General features: G+C 59.5%; 2 protein-coding genes across 2 annotated transcripts; one reads left to right on the top strand and one right to left on the bottom strand.

Moving 5' to 3' along the window:
* The first annotated feature begins 1,125 nt into the window (after window positions 1-1,125).
* LOC117009624 (DNA excision repair protein ERCC-1-like) lies at window positions 1,126-6,949 on the top strand. The gene is made up of 9 exons (XM_033083891.1): window positions 1,126-1,158; window positions 1,365-1,448; window positions 3,253-3,401; window positions 4,672-4,771; window positions 6,137-6,213; window positions 6,301-6,400; window positions 6,479-6,550; window positions 6,646-6,714; window positions 6,797-6,949. The coding sequence occupies exons 1-9, from the start codon at window positions 1,126-1,128 to the stop codon at window positions 6,848-6,850; spliced, it is 738 nt and encodes a 245-aa protein (XP_032939782.1). The 3' UTR covers window positions 6,851-6,949.
* Window positions 6,935-11,607, bottom strand: LOC117009623 (DNA-directed RNA polymerase I subunit RPA34-like). The gene is made up of 3 exons (XM_033083890.1): window positions 11,385-11,607; window positions 9,365-9,500; window positions 6,935-7,385 (listed from the first exon to the last, which is right to left on the bottom strand). The coding sequence occupies exons 1-3, from the start codon at window positions 11,389-11,391 to the stop codon at window positions 6,935-6,937; spliced, it is 594 nt and encodes a 197-aa protein (XP_032939781.1). The 5' UTR covers window positions 11,392-11,607.
* Window positions 11,608-14,271: the final 2,664 nt, after the last annotated feature.

The raw sequence follows: 14,271 nt of genomic DNA, 5'->3' as shown, positions 1-14,271 counted from the left end.
GATTTGGGGAAAAGAGGGTGGGAATTCTCCCAAAAAAATCCCAAATAAATCCCCAAAAATCCCCCCCAAAAAAAAAAAAATTCACCAAAAATTCCCCCCAAAGTCCCAAATCCCCTCCTGATACTGATCCCTGCTCTACCCCCCTCGGGTGATTTTTAGTGATTTTTGTAAGGAAAAGGAATAAATAAAATTGGGAGAATTTGGGGAAAAGAGGGTGGGAATTGCCCCAAAAGGGCGGGAAAACGTGAGAGGAAAAAGGCGGGAAAATGTGAGGGGAAAAATGGCGGGAAAACGTGAGGGAAAAAAGGCGGGAAAACGTGAGGGGAAAAAGGCGGGAAAACGTGAGGGGAAAAAGGGCGGGAAAACGTGAGGGGAAAAAGGCGGGAAAACGTGAGGGGGAGCCGGGGGGGAAACGAGAGCAGGTGTCTGCTGGCTGGGCTGCTCAAAAAGGACCCTAAGGAAAGGTGAGATACACCTGGGATACACCTGGGCACAGCTTGGGACGCCTCTCTGTGTGTGAGTGTCCCATTTGGACACACCTGGACACACCTGTGCCCCTCCCCCTGCACACCTGGACACACCTGTCCCACCTGTGCCCCTCCACCACCCCCACCTGTCCCCAAAAAATCCCTTCAAAACCTCCTGGGGCGCCCCAGAATTCCTCTGGACTCCCAAAAATCCCCCTAAAATTTCCCGAGGGAACCCCAAAATCCCGCTGGGGATCCCCAAAGAACACCTGAGCAACCACCCTCCTGATCGATCACTAATGCCTGCCAATCAATCACTGGGATTGATTGCTAATGCCTGCCGATCGATTGTTTGGCGCTCGACTGCTAATGCCTGCCGATCGACGATTCGACACTCGACTGCTAATGCCTGCCGATCGATCGCTTGGCGCTCGATTGATGATGCCTGCCGATCGATGAAGCAACGCTCGATTACTAATGCCTGCCGAGCGATTGCTCGGCGCTCGATTGGTGATGCCTGCCCGGTCGATTGCTCGGCAATCGACTGCTAATGCCTGTCGATCAATTGCTCGGCAATCGATTGCCAATGCCTCCCGAACGATTGCTCGGCGCTCGATTGGTGATGCCTCCCAATCAATGATTCGGTGCTCGACTGCTAATGCCTGCTGATCGATTGTTCGGCGCTCGACTGGTAATGCTTGTCGATCGATTGCTCGGCGCTCGATTTGGTGATGCCTGTCGAGCGATTGCTCCGCGCTCGACTGCTAATGCCTGCCGATCGATTTGCTCGGCGCTCGACTGCTAATGCCTGCTGATCGATTGATCCGCCCTCGATTGCGGATGCCTGGGAGCTGCTTTTCTTTCTTTTTGATTGGCAGCTCTCGCAGCAAATGACAGAACGCAGCCGGCTTTTCGCTCACCAATCAGAGCGCTCGTCTCAGGAAGGGGGCGGGGCTCGGCGGCAGCAGCGGCAACCATGAAGTGAGCGGGGAAAAGGGCGGGAAAAGCGGAGATTTGAGAGGATTTGAGGGAATTTTGAGGGAATTTTGTGGGGTTTTGGGGATTTTGAGGGATTTTAATTTTAATTTTATTTTAATTTTATTTTTATTTATTTTCTCTCCCCGGGCACTGTTCAGCCCCGCCGTTGCTGGGCCTGTGCCGGGCGACGTTTCCCCGCTGGAATTTGTATTTAATTTAATTTAATTTAATTTTTATTTATTTTATTTTTACTTATTTTTGTTTTATTTTCTCTGCTAGAGCAGTGCTCAGCCCCTCCCGTTCCTGGCCCGTGCCTTGTGGCGTTCCCGCGCTGTTATTTATATTTAATTTTATTTTTATTTTTATTAATTTTTAATTTTTATTTATATTTATTTCTCCCCTAGAACATTGTTCAGCACCTCCTGTCTCTGTCACATGCTGCGCGGCATTCCCGCACTGTTATTTTAATTTAATTTATTTTAATTTAATTTAATTTTAATTTAATTTATTTTTATTTATTTTATTATTTTATTTTATTTTTATTTTACTTTAATCTTATTTTGTTTTATTTTAATTTTTTTTTTTTTGTATGTGAGAGGAAAAGAGGAATATGAGGGGAAAAAAGAGAAATGTGAGGGGAGAAAAGGGCGGGAAAACGTGAGGGGAGAAAAGGGCGGGAAAACGTGAGGGGAACAAGATGGGGAAACGTGAGGGGGAAAGAGAAGGAAAATGTGAGGGGAAAACGGAGAAATGTGAGGGGAGAAAGGAACAGGATTTTTCGGGTCCCCACAGGTGAGAGGGGGTCTTGAGGAATGTGGGGATCCCTCTGGATTTTTTGCGGACCCCCCAAATTCGCGTCGCCCCCTCCCCAAATTCCGACACCCGAGCCCAGCAGCGTTTATTGCGGCCATTCTGGGGGAATTTTGGGGGGTCCTCGCGGGTGTTTGGGGGGCTCGGGGGAGATTTTTGGGGTCCCCACGGTTGAGAAGGGGTCGTGAGGAATGTGGGGATCCCTCTGGATTTTCTGTGGACTCCCCAAATTCGCGTCGCCCCCTCCCCAAATTCGGACACCCCAGCCCAGCAGCGTTCATTGCGGCTGTTCTGGGGCGGCTCTGAGGAGATTTTGGGGTGTCCCCACGGATGTTTGGGAGGCTCAGAGGAGATTTTGGGGTCCCCACAGGTGAGAGGGGGTCTTGAGGAATGTGGGGATCTCTCTGGATTTTCTGTGGACCCCCAAATTTCGCGTCGCCCCCTCCCCAAATTCGGACACTCGAGCCCAGGCGGGACCGGCCGCGTTTATTGCGGCCGCTCTGAGGAGATTTTGGGGGCTCCCCACGGGTGGTGGGGGATTCCTGGGAGATTTTTGGTGTCCCCACAGGTGAGAGGGACTCATGAAGAATGTGGGGATCCCTCTGGATTTTCTGTGGACCCCCCTAGATTCGCGTCGCCCCCTCCCCAAATTCAGACACCCGAGCCCAGCAGCGTTAATTGCGGCTGTTCTGGGGGGGCTCTGGGGGGATTTTGGGGGGTCCCCACGGGTGTTTGGGGGGCTCGGAGGAGATTTTGGGATCCCCACGGTTGAGAGGGGGTCGTGAAGAATGTGGAGATCCCTCTGGATTTCTTTCGGATCCCCCAAATTTCGCGTCGCCCCCTCCCCAAATTCGGACACCCGAGCCCAGGCGGGACCAGCAGCGTTTATTGCGGCCGCTCTGAGGAGATTTTGGGGGAGTTTTGGGGGTCCCCGGAGCGTCCCCCTCCCCTATTTCTGGGCGGGGATCATGTCGTCGATCGACTGCTTCTGCTCCAGCTTCTTCTCCATCTCCACCATGAGCTTGACGCCGTCCACCACCATCTGCACCTGCTCCACCTCCGAGAAGCCGAGGCGATCCGCGTTGGAAATGTCGAACACGGCCCCGACGGCGGCGGTGTCCACCCCGCCTGGACACACGGACACAGGTCAGAGGGACAGGGGGACACACGGACAGGGGGACAGAGGGACAGGGGTCAGAGGGACACACGGATAGAGGGACAGATGGACAGAGGGACAGGGGTCAGAGGGACACACGGACAGAGGTCAGAGGGACAGAGGGACAGATGGACACAGGTCAGAGGGACAGGGGACAGAGGGACAGATGGACAGGGGTCAGAGGGACAGAGGGACAGATGGACACAGGTCAGAGGGACACACGGACAGAGGGACAGAGGTCAGAGGGACACACGGACAGAGGGAGAGGTCAGAGGGACAGATGGACAGAGGGACAGGGTCAGAGGGACACATGGACAGAGGGACAGAGGTCAGAGGGACAGAGGGACAGGGGACAGAGGGACAGGGGACAGAGGGACAGAGGAACAGATGGACAGAGGTCAGAGGGACACACGGACAGATGGACAGGGGACAGAGGGACACATGGACAGAGGGACAGACAGACAGGGGACAGAGGGACAGAGGTCAGAGGGACAGACGGACAGAGGGACAGAGGGACACATGGACAGAGGTCAGAGGAACACACGGACAGAGGGACAGAGGTCAGAGGGACACACGGACAGGGGTCAGAGGGACAGGGGTCAGAGGGACACACGGACAGAGGGCCAGACAGACAGGGGTCAGAGGGACACATGGACAGACGGACAGGGGGTCAGATGGACAGGGGGTCAGTGAGCTCCGGACCCCCCCTGACCCCGCTGACCACTCACTGACCACTCATTGTCCACTTCTCAGCACCCCCAGGTAAATTTTGGGTTGGAATTTGTGCCCCCAGGTAAATTTTGCTTTGCAATTCCCCCTCCCAGGTGTGCTGTAAGTGCCACATGAACGGGTGCCCCGCCTTCTTGAAGATCTCCTCGATCTTTGGTCGGGGTGGGGGGAAAAGTTTGGGGTGAAAATGGGAGTTTGGGGGTGAAAATGGGGATTTTTAGAGGGGTTTGGGGTGAAAATGGGATTTTTTTAGGGGGATTTGGGGGTGAAAATGGGATTTTCCATGGAGATGTGACCCCAAATCCCTTCAAATGTCCCCAAACCCTGATGTCCCCAAACCCCTGAGTGTCCCCAAATGTCCCCAACCCCCCTGACCCTTTTCAGGCCGACGCAGAAGTGCCGGAACACCTCCTTCATGTTCCCTCCCTTCTCCATGGAGATGTGACCCCAAATCCCCCCAATGTCCCCAAACCCTGATGTCCCCAAACCCCTGAGTGTCCCCTCAATGTCCCTGATGTCCCTGTCCCCCAGTCTCAGGTATCACCACCTGAACCCCGATTACATCCACGAGCGGCTGCGGGCGCTGGGGCGGAGCTTCGGCCTGCAGGTGCTGCTGCTGCAGGTGGACGTGGTGAGATGGCACTGTCACCTTGTCATTGTCACCTTGTCATTGTCACTGTCATTGTCATTGTCACCTTGTCACTGTCACTGTCATTGTCACTGTCACACTGTCACTGCCATTGTCACCTGGACACTACCGCCCTGTGCTCCTGCAGGTGCTGCTGCTGCAGGTGGACGTGGTGAGATCATTGTCATTGTCATTGTCACTGTGTCACTGTCACTGTGTCACTGTCACTGTCATTGTCATTGTCACTCTGTCACTGTGTCACTGTCACTGTGTCACTGTCACCCTGTGCCCCCACGTGTGTCACCCCCTGTGCTCCTGCAGGTGCTGCTGCTGCAGGTGGACGTGGTGAGATGGCACTGTCATTGTCACTGTCACTGTCACCTGGTCACTGTGTCACTGTCACTGTGTCACTCATTGTCACTGTGTCACTGTCACCCTGTGCCCCCACGTGTGTCACCCCCTGTGCTCCTGCAGGTGCTGCTGCTGCAGGTGGACGTGGTGAGATGGCACTGTCATTGTCATTGTGTCATTGTCACTGTGTCATTGTTACTGTCACTGTCACTGTGTCACTGTCACTGTGTCACTGTCACCCTGTGTCCCCATGTGTGTCACCTCCCTGTGCTCCTGCAGGTGCTGCTGCTGCAGGTGGACGTGGTGAGATCATTGTCACTGTCATTGTCATTGTCACTATGTCACTGTGTCACTGTCACCTTGTCACTGTCACTGTCATTGTCACCTGGTCAGTGTCACCTTGTCACTGTCACTGTCATTGTCACTGTCACACTGTCACTGCCATTGTCACCTGGGCACTACCGCCCTGTGCTCCTGCAGGTGCTGCTGCTGCAGGTGGACGTGGTGAGATGGCACTGTCATTGTCACACTGTCATTGTCACTGTGTCACTGTCATTGTCACTGTCATTGTCATGGTCACTGTCATTGTCACCTCGTCACTGTCACTGTCACTGTGTCACTGTCACCCTGTGTCCCCATGTGTGTCACCTCCTTGTGCTCCTGCAAGTGCTGCTGCTGCAGGTGGACGTGGTGACGTCACTGTCACTGTCATTGTCACTGTCACTGTCACTGTGTCACTGTCACTGTGTCACTGTGTCACTGTCACCTTGGCCCTGTCACTCTGCACCCCCGTTTGTGTCCTGTCACTGTCCCTGTCTCTCTGTCCCTGTCCCCTCCCAGGTGGACGTGGGTGAGGTGGCCTTGGCTGTGTCACCGTCACTCCCTGTCCTTGTTTTTGTCCCTGTCCCCATGTCCCCTAATCTGTCCCTGTCCCCTCACCTGTCCCACCTGTCCCTGTCCCCTGACCTGTCCCATGTCCCCCTCACCTGTCCCTGTCCCCTGTCCCTGTCCCCACAGCGGGACCCCCACCAGGCTCTCAAGGACCTGGCCAAGGTTTGTCTCCTCACCGACTGCACACTGCTGCTGGCCTGGAGGTACGGCCTGTCCCCGTGTCCCCGTGTCCCCTGCTGCCACCCCAGCCATCCCTAAATGTCCCCAAATGTCCCCAAACGTCCCCACAGCGCGGAGGAGGCCGGCAGGTACCTGGAGACCTTCAAATCCTACGAGCAGAAACCGCCGGACCTGCTCAAGGAGCGCGTGGAGCAGGACTTCCTGTCGCGGGTCAGTGTCCCCAAGTGTCCCCAAGCGTCCCCAAAACGCCCCCCAGCTGTCCCCAAGTGTCCCCTGACCCCCCCACAGGTGACAGACTGCCTGACCAGCGTCAAATCCGTCAACAAAACCGACGCCCTGAGCCTGCTGGGCACCTTTGGGGTGAGTGACACTTGGGGACGTGCCACCCCCGCGGTGTCCCCAACCTCTGTCACCCCCCCCCGGAGCTTTGTCACCTCCGTGTCCCCTCCCCGCAGTCGCTGGCGGCCGTGGCGGGCGCGTCCCGGGAGGATTTGTCCCTTTGTCCCGGCGTGGGACCCCAGAAGGTGAGTGACACAAAGAGGGGGCGGGGTTGGGGACATTTGGGGACACCCCGGTGTCCTCTCTTGTCCCTTTGTCCCCGAGCAGGCCAAGAGACTCTTTGATGTCCTGCACGAGCCTTTCCTCAAGACCCCCCGATGAGCCCCCAAAAAAATCCTGATTTTGGTAATAAATGACATTTAGTGGTGACACAGGTGACAAAGGTGACACAGGTGACACTCGGGGTCACTCCTGCTCCTCCTCCCGTTTGTGCTTCTTCTTCTTCTTCTTCCTCTTGGCCACCTCTGGGGCCACCAGAATGTCCTGGGGGGGTCCTGGCCCCTCCCCGGGCTCTGTCCCTGCGGGTGGCACCGTCCCCTGCGATGTCACCATGTCCCCAGGTGCCACCAGCTCCGGTGTCACCTTCGCCTTCTTCCTCTTCCTGGCGGCGGGGGGGGGCGCGGGGGGGTCCCCGAAGCTCTGGGTGATGGTCAGGGACCCCCGCAGGGGGGGGGCACAGCCCAGGGACCCCTCTGGGGACACCGGGGACAGCAGCAGGGGACAGTCCCCTCCCCCCGGGCCAGCCCGCAGCACGTACAGCTTGCTGTCCTTGGTGTCCTTGGTGTCATTGTCACCGTTGTTGTCACCGGTCCGGAGGCGCTCGAGGCCGTTCAGGGGCACCGGGCAGCCCTCGAGGCTGGGGAGGGGGGACATTGGCATTGTCACCCCCCAGTGACACCATGACCCTCTCACATTGTCATTGTCACCACCCAGTGACACTGGGACCCCTCACATTGTCATTGTCACCTCCTGGTGACACTGGGACCCTCCAGTGACACTGTGACACCCCTCACATTGTCATTGTCACCTTCTGGTGACACTGTGACACCCCCCATTGTCATTGTCACCCCCCAGTGACACTGGGATCCCTCCTCACATTGTCATTGTCACCTCCCGGTGACACTGGGACCCCCTCATTATCATTGTCACCTCCCAGTGATTCTGGAATCCCCCCCATTGTCATTGTCACCCCCACAGTGACACCGTGACACCCCTCACATTGTCATTGTCACCTTCTGGTGACACTGGGACCCGTCCTCACATTGTCACTGTCACCACCTGGTGACACTGGGACCCCTCCCATGGTCATTGTCACCCCCCAGTGACACTGGGATCCCTCCTCACATTGTCATTGTCACCTCCCGGTGACACTGTGACACCCTTCACATTGTCATTGTCACCTTCTGGTGACACTCTGACACCTCCCATTGTCATTGTCACCCCTCAGTGACACTGTGACACCCCTCACATTGTCATTGTCATCCCCCTCAGTGACATTGGGACCCCTCCTCACATTGTCATTGTCACCCCCCCAGTGACACTGTGACACCCTTCACATTGTCATTGTCACCCCCCCAGTGACACTGTGACCATCCCCATATTGTCATTGTCACCCCCCCAGTGACACTGGGACACCCCTCACATTGTCATTGTCACCCCCCAGTGACACTGTGACACCCCTCACATTGTCATTGTCACAACCTGGTGACACTGTGGCACCCCCCCATTGTCATTGTCACCTTCTGGTGACACTGTGACACCCCCCATTGTCATTGTCACCCCCCAGTGACACTGGGATCCCTCCTCACATTGTCATTGTCACCTCCCGGTGACACTGGGACCCCCTCATTATCATTGTCACCTCCCAGTGATTCTGGAATCCCCCCCATTGTCATTGTCACCCCCACAGTGGCACCGTGACACTCCTCACATTGTCATTGTCACCTCCCAGTGACACTGGGGACCTCCCCGTGACATCGTGACCCCCCTCACATTGTCATTGTCACCTTCTGGTGACACTGGGATCCCCTCACATTGTCATTGTCACCTCCTAGTGACATTAGGACCCCTCCTCATTTTGTCATTGTCACAACCTGGTGACACTGGGACCCTCCCAGTGACATCGTGACCCCCCTCACATTGTCATTGTCACCTTCTGGTGACACTGTGACACCCCCCCATTGTCATTGTCACCCCCCATTGTCATTGTCACCCCCCCAGTGACATTGGGACCCCTCCTCACATTGTCATTGTCACAACCTGGTGACACTGTGACACCCCCCATGGTCATTGTCACCCCTCCAGTGACACTGGGACACCCCTCACATTGTCACCTCACTCCCCCCCAATGTCCCCATGTCCCCATTGTCACCTCTGGGGACAGAAATCCGCGGGCACTTGGCTCACCCGTGTGACCCCCCCGTGTCCCCATGTCCCCCCCATTGTCACCTCTGGGGACAGAAATCCGCGGGCACTTGGCTCACCCGTGTGACCCCCCCCCCCATGTCCCCCCAATGTCCCCATGTCCCCCCCATTGTCACCTCTGGGGACAGAAGTCAGCGGGCGCTCGGATCAGCCACAGCTCCGTGCGGGGCCCCTCCCATGTCCCCAATGTCCCCAATGTCCCCATGTCCCCAATGTCACCTTTGGGGACAGAAGTCCGCGGGCGCTCGGATCAGCCATGTCCCCCCAATGTCCCCATGTCCCCCCAATGTCCCCCCATTGTCACCTTTGGGGACAGAAGTCCGCGGGCGCTCGGATCAGCCACAGCTCCGTGCGGGGTTCCCCCCAGTGTCCCCCATGTCCCCAATGTCCCCATGTCCCCCCCATTGTCACCTCTGGGGACAGAAGTCGGCGGGCGCTCGGATCAGCCACAGCTCCGTGCGGGGCCCCTCCCGGGCCAGGGCCACCCCCGGTGCCACCGCCTCGAACTCGGGGGGACACCGGAACCGCTGGAACCGCGGCGGTGCCGCTGGGGACACGGCCGGGTCACCCTCGCTGTCCCCTCGGTGCCACCACCATGTCCCATCAGTGTCCTCTCAACGTCCCCACAGTGTCCGCCTCAATGTCCCCTCAGTGTCCCTGCAATGTCCCCTCCAAAGTCCCCATCAATGTCCCCTCAGTGTCCCACTCAATGTCCCATCAGTGTCCCCTCGGTGCCACCACAATGTCCCCTCAGTGTCCCCTCAGTGTCCCCTCAGTGTCCCATCAATGTCCCCCTCAATGTCCCCTCAATGTCCCCACAATGTCCCCTCAGTGCCACCACAATGTCCCATCAATGTCCCCATCAACGTCCCCTCAGTGTCCCCCCAATGTCCCATCAATGTCCCCATCAGTGTCCCCATCAATGTCCCCTCAGTGTCCTGTGTGTCCCCTCAGTGTCCCCCCAATGTCCCATCAATGTCCCCACAATGTCCCCTCAGTGTCCCCTCAATGTCCCTCCCAATGTCCCCTCATTGTCCCCATCAGTGTCCCCATCAATGTCCCCTCAGTGTCCTGTGTGTCCCCATCAATGTCCCCATCAATGTCCCCTCAGTGTCCCATCAATGTCCCCTCATTGTCCCCTCAGTGCCACCACAATGTCCTCTCAATGTCCCCATCAACGTCCGATCAATGTCCCACCAAAGTCCCCATTAATGTCCCCTCAATGTCCCTCAGACCCCTCCCCATGTCCCTCTGCCCCCTCCATGTCCCCAATGTCCCCGCCATGTCCCCGTGTCCCCCCGCGTATCCCCGTGTCCCCAATGTCCCCCGTGTCTCCGTGTCCCCCATCACCCCCAGACCCCCTCAATGTCCCCACGACCCCCTCAATGTCCCCAAGACCCCCCCCATGTCCCCAATGTCCCCCCCATGTCCCCAAACTCCCTCGTGTCCCCCCGCGCATCTCCATCCGCCCCGTGTCCCCGTGTCCCCAATCTCCTCGGTATCCCCGTGTCCCCCAGCATCCTCAGACCCCCTCAGTGTCCTCAAGACCCCTTCAATGTTCCCATGACCCCCCCCATGTCCCCAATGTCCCCCCAATGTCCCCAAAGTCCCCCCCGTGTCCCCAAACTCCCTCGTGTCCCCCCGCGCATCCCCATCCGCCCCGTGTCCCCGTGTCCCCAATCTCCCCCATATCCCCGTGTCCCCCATCATCCTCAGACCCCCCCAGTGTCCCCAATGTCCCCAATGTTGCCGCAATGTCCCCAAAGTCCCCGCCGTGTCCCCCCGCGCATCTCCATCCGCCCCGTGTCCCCGTGTCCCCAATGTCCCCCATATCCCCGTGTCCCCCATCACCCCCAGACCCCCACAATGTCCCCAAGACCCCCTCAATGTCCCCAATGTCCCCCAGACCCCCCTGTTGTCCCCAGTGTCCCCCTATGTCCCCAAAGTCCCCCCCGTATCTCCATCCGCCCCGTGTCCCCGTGTCCCCAATGTCCCTCATATCGTCGTGTCCCCCATCACCCCCAGACCCCCTCAATGTCCCCACGACCCCCTCAATGTCCCCAAAGTCCCCCCCGTGTCCCCAAAGTTCCCCCCGTGTGTCCCCCCGCGCATCCCCATCCGCCCCGTGTCCCCATGTCCCCAATCTCCCCCGTATCCCCGTGTCCCCCATCACCCCCAGACCCTCTCAATGTCCCCAAGACCCCCCAGACCCCCCCAATGTCCCCAATGTCCCCACAATGTCCCCAAAGTTCCCCCGTGTCCCCAAAGTCCCCCCGCGCATCTCCATCCGCCCCGTGTCCCCGTGTCCCCAATCTCCCCCATATCCCCGTGTCCCCCATCACCCCCAGACCCCCTCAGTGCCCCCCAGACCCCTCCAATGTCCCCAGTGTCCCCGCAATGTCCCCAAAGCCCCCCCGTGTCCCCCCCTCACCGTCCATGCCGCCGCCGCGTGCCCGCCTGGCTCCGCCCCCCCGTCCCGCCGCGCACTTGGTACGGTCCTAGGCGGGGTTAAGGGGGCGTGGTTTCACAGAGACCACGCCCATTCTATCCTTAAATGGGCGTGGGCGTGGCCTCGCCGCGAGCGGCACCGGCGGCATTTAAAGGTACAGCGACCCCCGGAACGACCCCGGCCCGGGGGGAACGGGGGGGGCGGAACCGGGGCCGCGGGGGGGTCGGGGGGCACCGGAGGGGCGGGGCTGAGGGGTGGGGGGGTTGAGGGGGGGGAGATCCGGGCTCCCGGCGTGCACCGGGACGGGACGGGCGGGGGCGTGGCTGGGAGGAGCGGAGCAACAGGTACGGGGGAGGGGGGGGGAAATTTGGGTGTCGGGACCCCCCCGGTGGGAACGGAGACCCCCCATGGGGAGCTGAGTCCTTCCCGTGGGACCCCCCGAGGGTCCGGAACTCTTCCCGTGGGACCCCCACCCCCCACCGTGGGATCCGTCCCCTCCCCCCCGTGGGATTCGTTTCCCGTGGGATCCCTTCCCCACCCCCCCCGGGTCTGGTTTCCCGTGAGATTCCCCCGGTTTTTGGGATCTCCCCCTCGTGGAATCCGTTCCCCGATTTTAGGATCCCCCCACCGTGGGATCCCCCGCGGTTTTTGGGATCCCCTCCCCTGGGATCCGTTCCCCGCGGGTCCCACACCCCCGTTTTTAGGATCCCCTCTCCCCGTTTTTAGGATCCCGCCCGTTTTTAGGGTCTCCACTCCCGTGGGATCCGTTCCCTCCGTTTTTAGGATCCACCCCTCCCCGGTTTTTAGGATCCCACCCCCGTGGGATCCCCCCCGGTTTTTGGGATCCTTTCCCGTGGGATCCGCTCCCCGCGGGTCCCGCCCCCCGTTTATAGGGTCTCCCCTTCCATGGGATCCCCCCCCAGTTTTTAGGATCCCCCCGGTTTTTAGGATCCCCCCTGTTTTTAGGGTCTCCCCTCCCGTGGGATCCCCGCCGGATTTTAGGACCCCCCCCGTTTTTAGGATCCCCTTCCCCCATTTTTAGGACCCCCCTGGTTTTTAGGATCCTCTCCCCGTTTTTAGGATCCCCCCGTTTTCAGGATCCGCTCCCCTCGGTCCCGGCCCCCCGTTTTTAGGATCCCCCCGGTTTTTAGGATCCCTCCTCGTGGGATCCCCCCCGTTTTTAGGATCTCCCCCCGATTTTTAGGACCCCCCCGTTTTTTAGGATCCTCTCCCCTCGGTCCCTCCCCCCGTGTTTCGGATCTGCCCCCCAGTTTTAGGACCCCTCCCCGGTTTTAGGGTCTCCACTCCCGTGGGTCCGCTCCCCCCGGTTTTTAGGATCCCCCCCCCATTTTTAGGATCCCCCCGGTTTTTAGAATCCGCTCCCCTCGGGTCCTGCCCCCCGTTTTTAGGGTCTCCCCTTCCCTAGGATCCTCTCCCTGTTTTTAGGATCGCCCCCCTTTATAGGATCCCTTCCCGTGGGATCCGATCCCCGCGGATCCCGCCCCCCCGGTTTTCAGGATCCCCCCCCGTTTTTAGGATCCCCCAAGTTTTTAGAATCCCCCCCGGTTCTAGGACCCCTCCCCGTTTTTGGGATCCGCTCCCCCCGGTCCCGCCCCCCGTATTTCGGATCTGCCCCACCCGTGGGATCCCCCCGGTTTTCAGGATCCCCCCCGGTTTTCAGGATCCCCCTCCCCGGTTTTTAGGATCCGATCCCCGCGGATCCCACCCCCCCGTTTTTCGGATCCCTCCCAGTTTTTAGGATCCCCCCGTTTTTAGGGTCTCCCCACCCCGTAGGATCCCCCCGGTTTTTAGGATCCCCCCGGTTTTTAGGATCCTTTCCCGTGTGATCCGTTCCCCGCGGGTCCCGCCCCCCGTTTTTAGGATCCCCTCTCCCCGGTTTTTCGGGTCCCGCCCCCCCGGTTTTAGGGTCTCCGCTCCCGTAGGATCCGCTCCCCTCGGGTCCCGCCCCCCCCGTTTTCAGGATCCCCCCCCGGTTTTCAGGTTCCTCTCCCCATTTTTAGGATCCCCCCGGTTTTTAGGATCCTCTCCCCTCGGTCCCGCCCCCCCATTTTTAGGATCTCCCCCCGTTTTTAGGACCCCCCATTTTTAGGACCCCTCCCGGTTTTTAGGATCCTCTCCCCTCGGTCCCTCCCCCCGTGTTTCGGATCTGCCCCCCCCCGTTTTTAGGATCCCCTCCCGGTTTTAGGATCCCCCCGGTCCCGCCCCCCTGTTTTTTAGGACCCCCCCCCCGTTTTTAGGCTCCCCCCGGTCCCGCCCCCGTTTCGGGCTCTGCCCCCCACCCCCGGCACCCCGGGGCGCAGGGTGCGGCCCCCCCGCGCCTCCCCCGCGTGACCCAGCGCTCTGGAATTGGGCGGAGAGGCCGCGGGGACGCGCCAGCGACACCGGGAACCTTTAGGTACCACCGGGAACCTTTAGGTACCACCGGGAGCCACCGGGACCCTTTAGGTACCACCGGGAACCTTTAGGTACCACCGGGAGCCCTTAGGTACCCCCCGGGACCCACCGGGGAGCCCTCAGGTACCCACCGGCAACCTTTGGGTACCCCCAGGACCCACCGGAACCCACCGGGAACCTTTAGGTACCACCGGGAGCCTTTAGGTACCACCGGGACCCACCGGGAGCCCTTAGGTACCCCCCGGGACCCACCGGAACCCACCGGGACTCCCCGAGACCCACCGGAACCCCTTTAGGTACCACCGGGAGCCCTCAGGTACCCCCCGGGACCCACCGGGACTCTTAGGTACCACCGGGAGCCACCGGGACTCCCCGAGACCCAACTGAACCCACCTGGACCCCTTAGGTACCCCCCGGGACCCACCGGGAACCTTTAGGTACCACCGGGACCCCC

The sequence above is a fragment of the Catharus ustulatus genome, chromosome 34 (genome assembly GCF_009819885.2).
Source record: "Catharus ustulatus isolate bCatUst1 chromosome 34, bCatUst1.pri.v2, whole genome shotgun sequence".
Taxonomy (NCBI): Eukaryota; Metazoa; Chordata; class Aves; order Passeriformes; family Turdidae; genus Catharus; species Catharus ustulatus.
This window is presented reverse-complemented; position numbering and strand designations above follow the sequence as displayed.

What these genes read in the sequence shown, in the direction of transcription:
- LOC117009624 (XM_033083891.1), top strand. Translation starts at nt 1,126, where the DNA reads ATGCCTGCTGATCGATTGTTCGGCGCTCGACTG. An exon ending in GATTGTTCGGCGCTCGACTG is followed by an intron (nt 1,159 to 1,364) that starts GTAATGCTTGTC and finishes AGCAAATGACAG; the next exon opens with AACGCAGCCGGCTTTTCGCT. An exon ending in TGCTGCTGCAGGTGGACGTG is followed by an intron (nt 4,772 to 6,136) that starts GTGAGATGGCAC and finishes CTGTCCCCACAG; the next exon opens with CGGGACCCCCACCAGGCTCT.
- LOC117009623 (XM_033083890.1), bottom strand. An exon ending in GCCGACTTCTGTCCCCAGAG is followed by an intron (nt 7,386 to 9,364) that starts GTGACAATGGGG and finishes CCCCCTCCCCAG; the next exon opens with CCTCGAGGGCTGCCCGGTGC.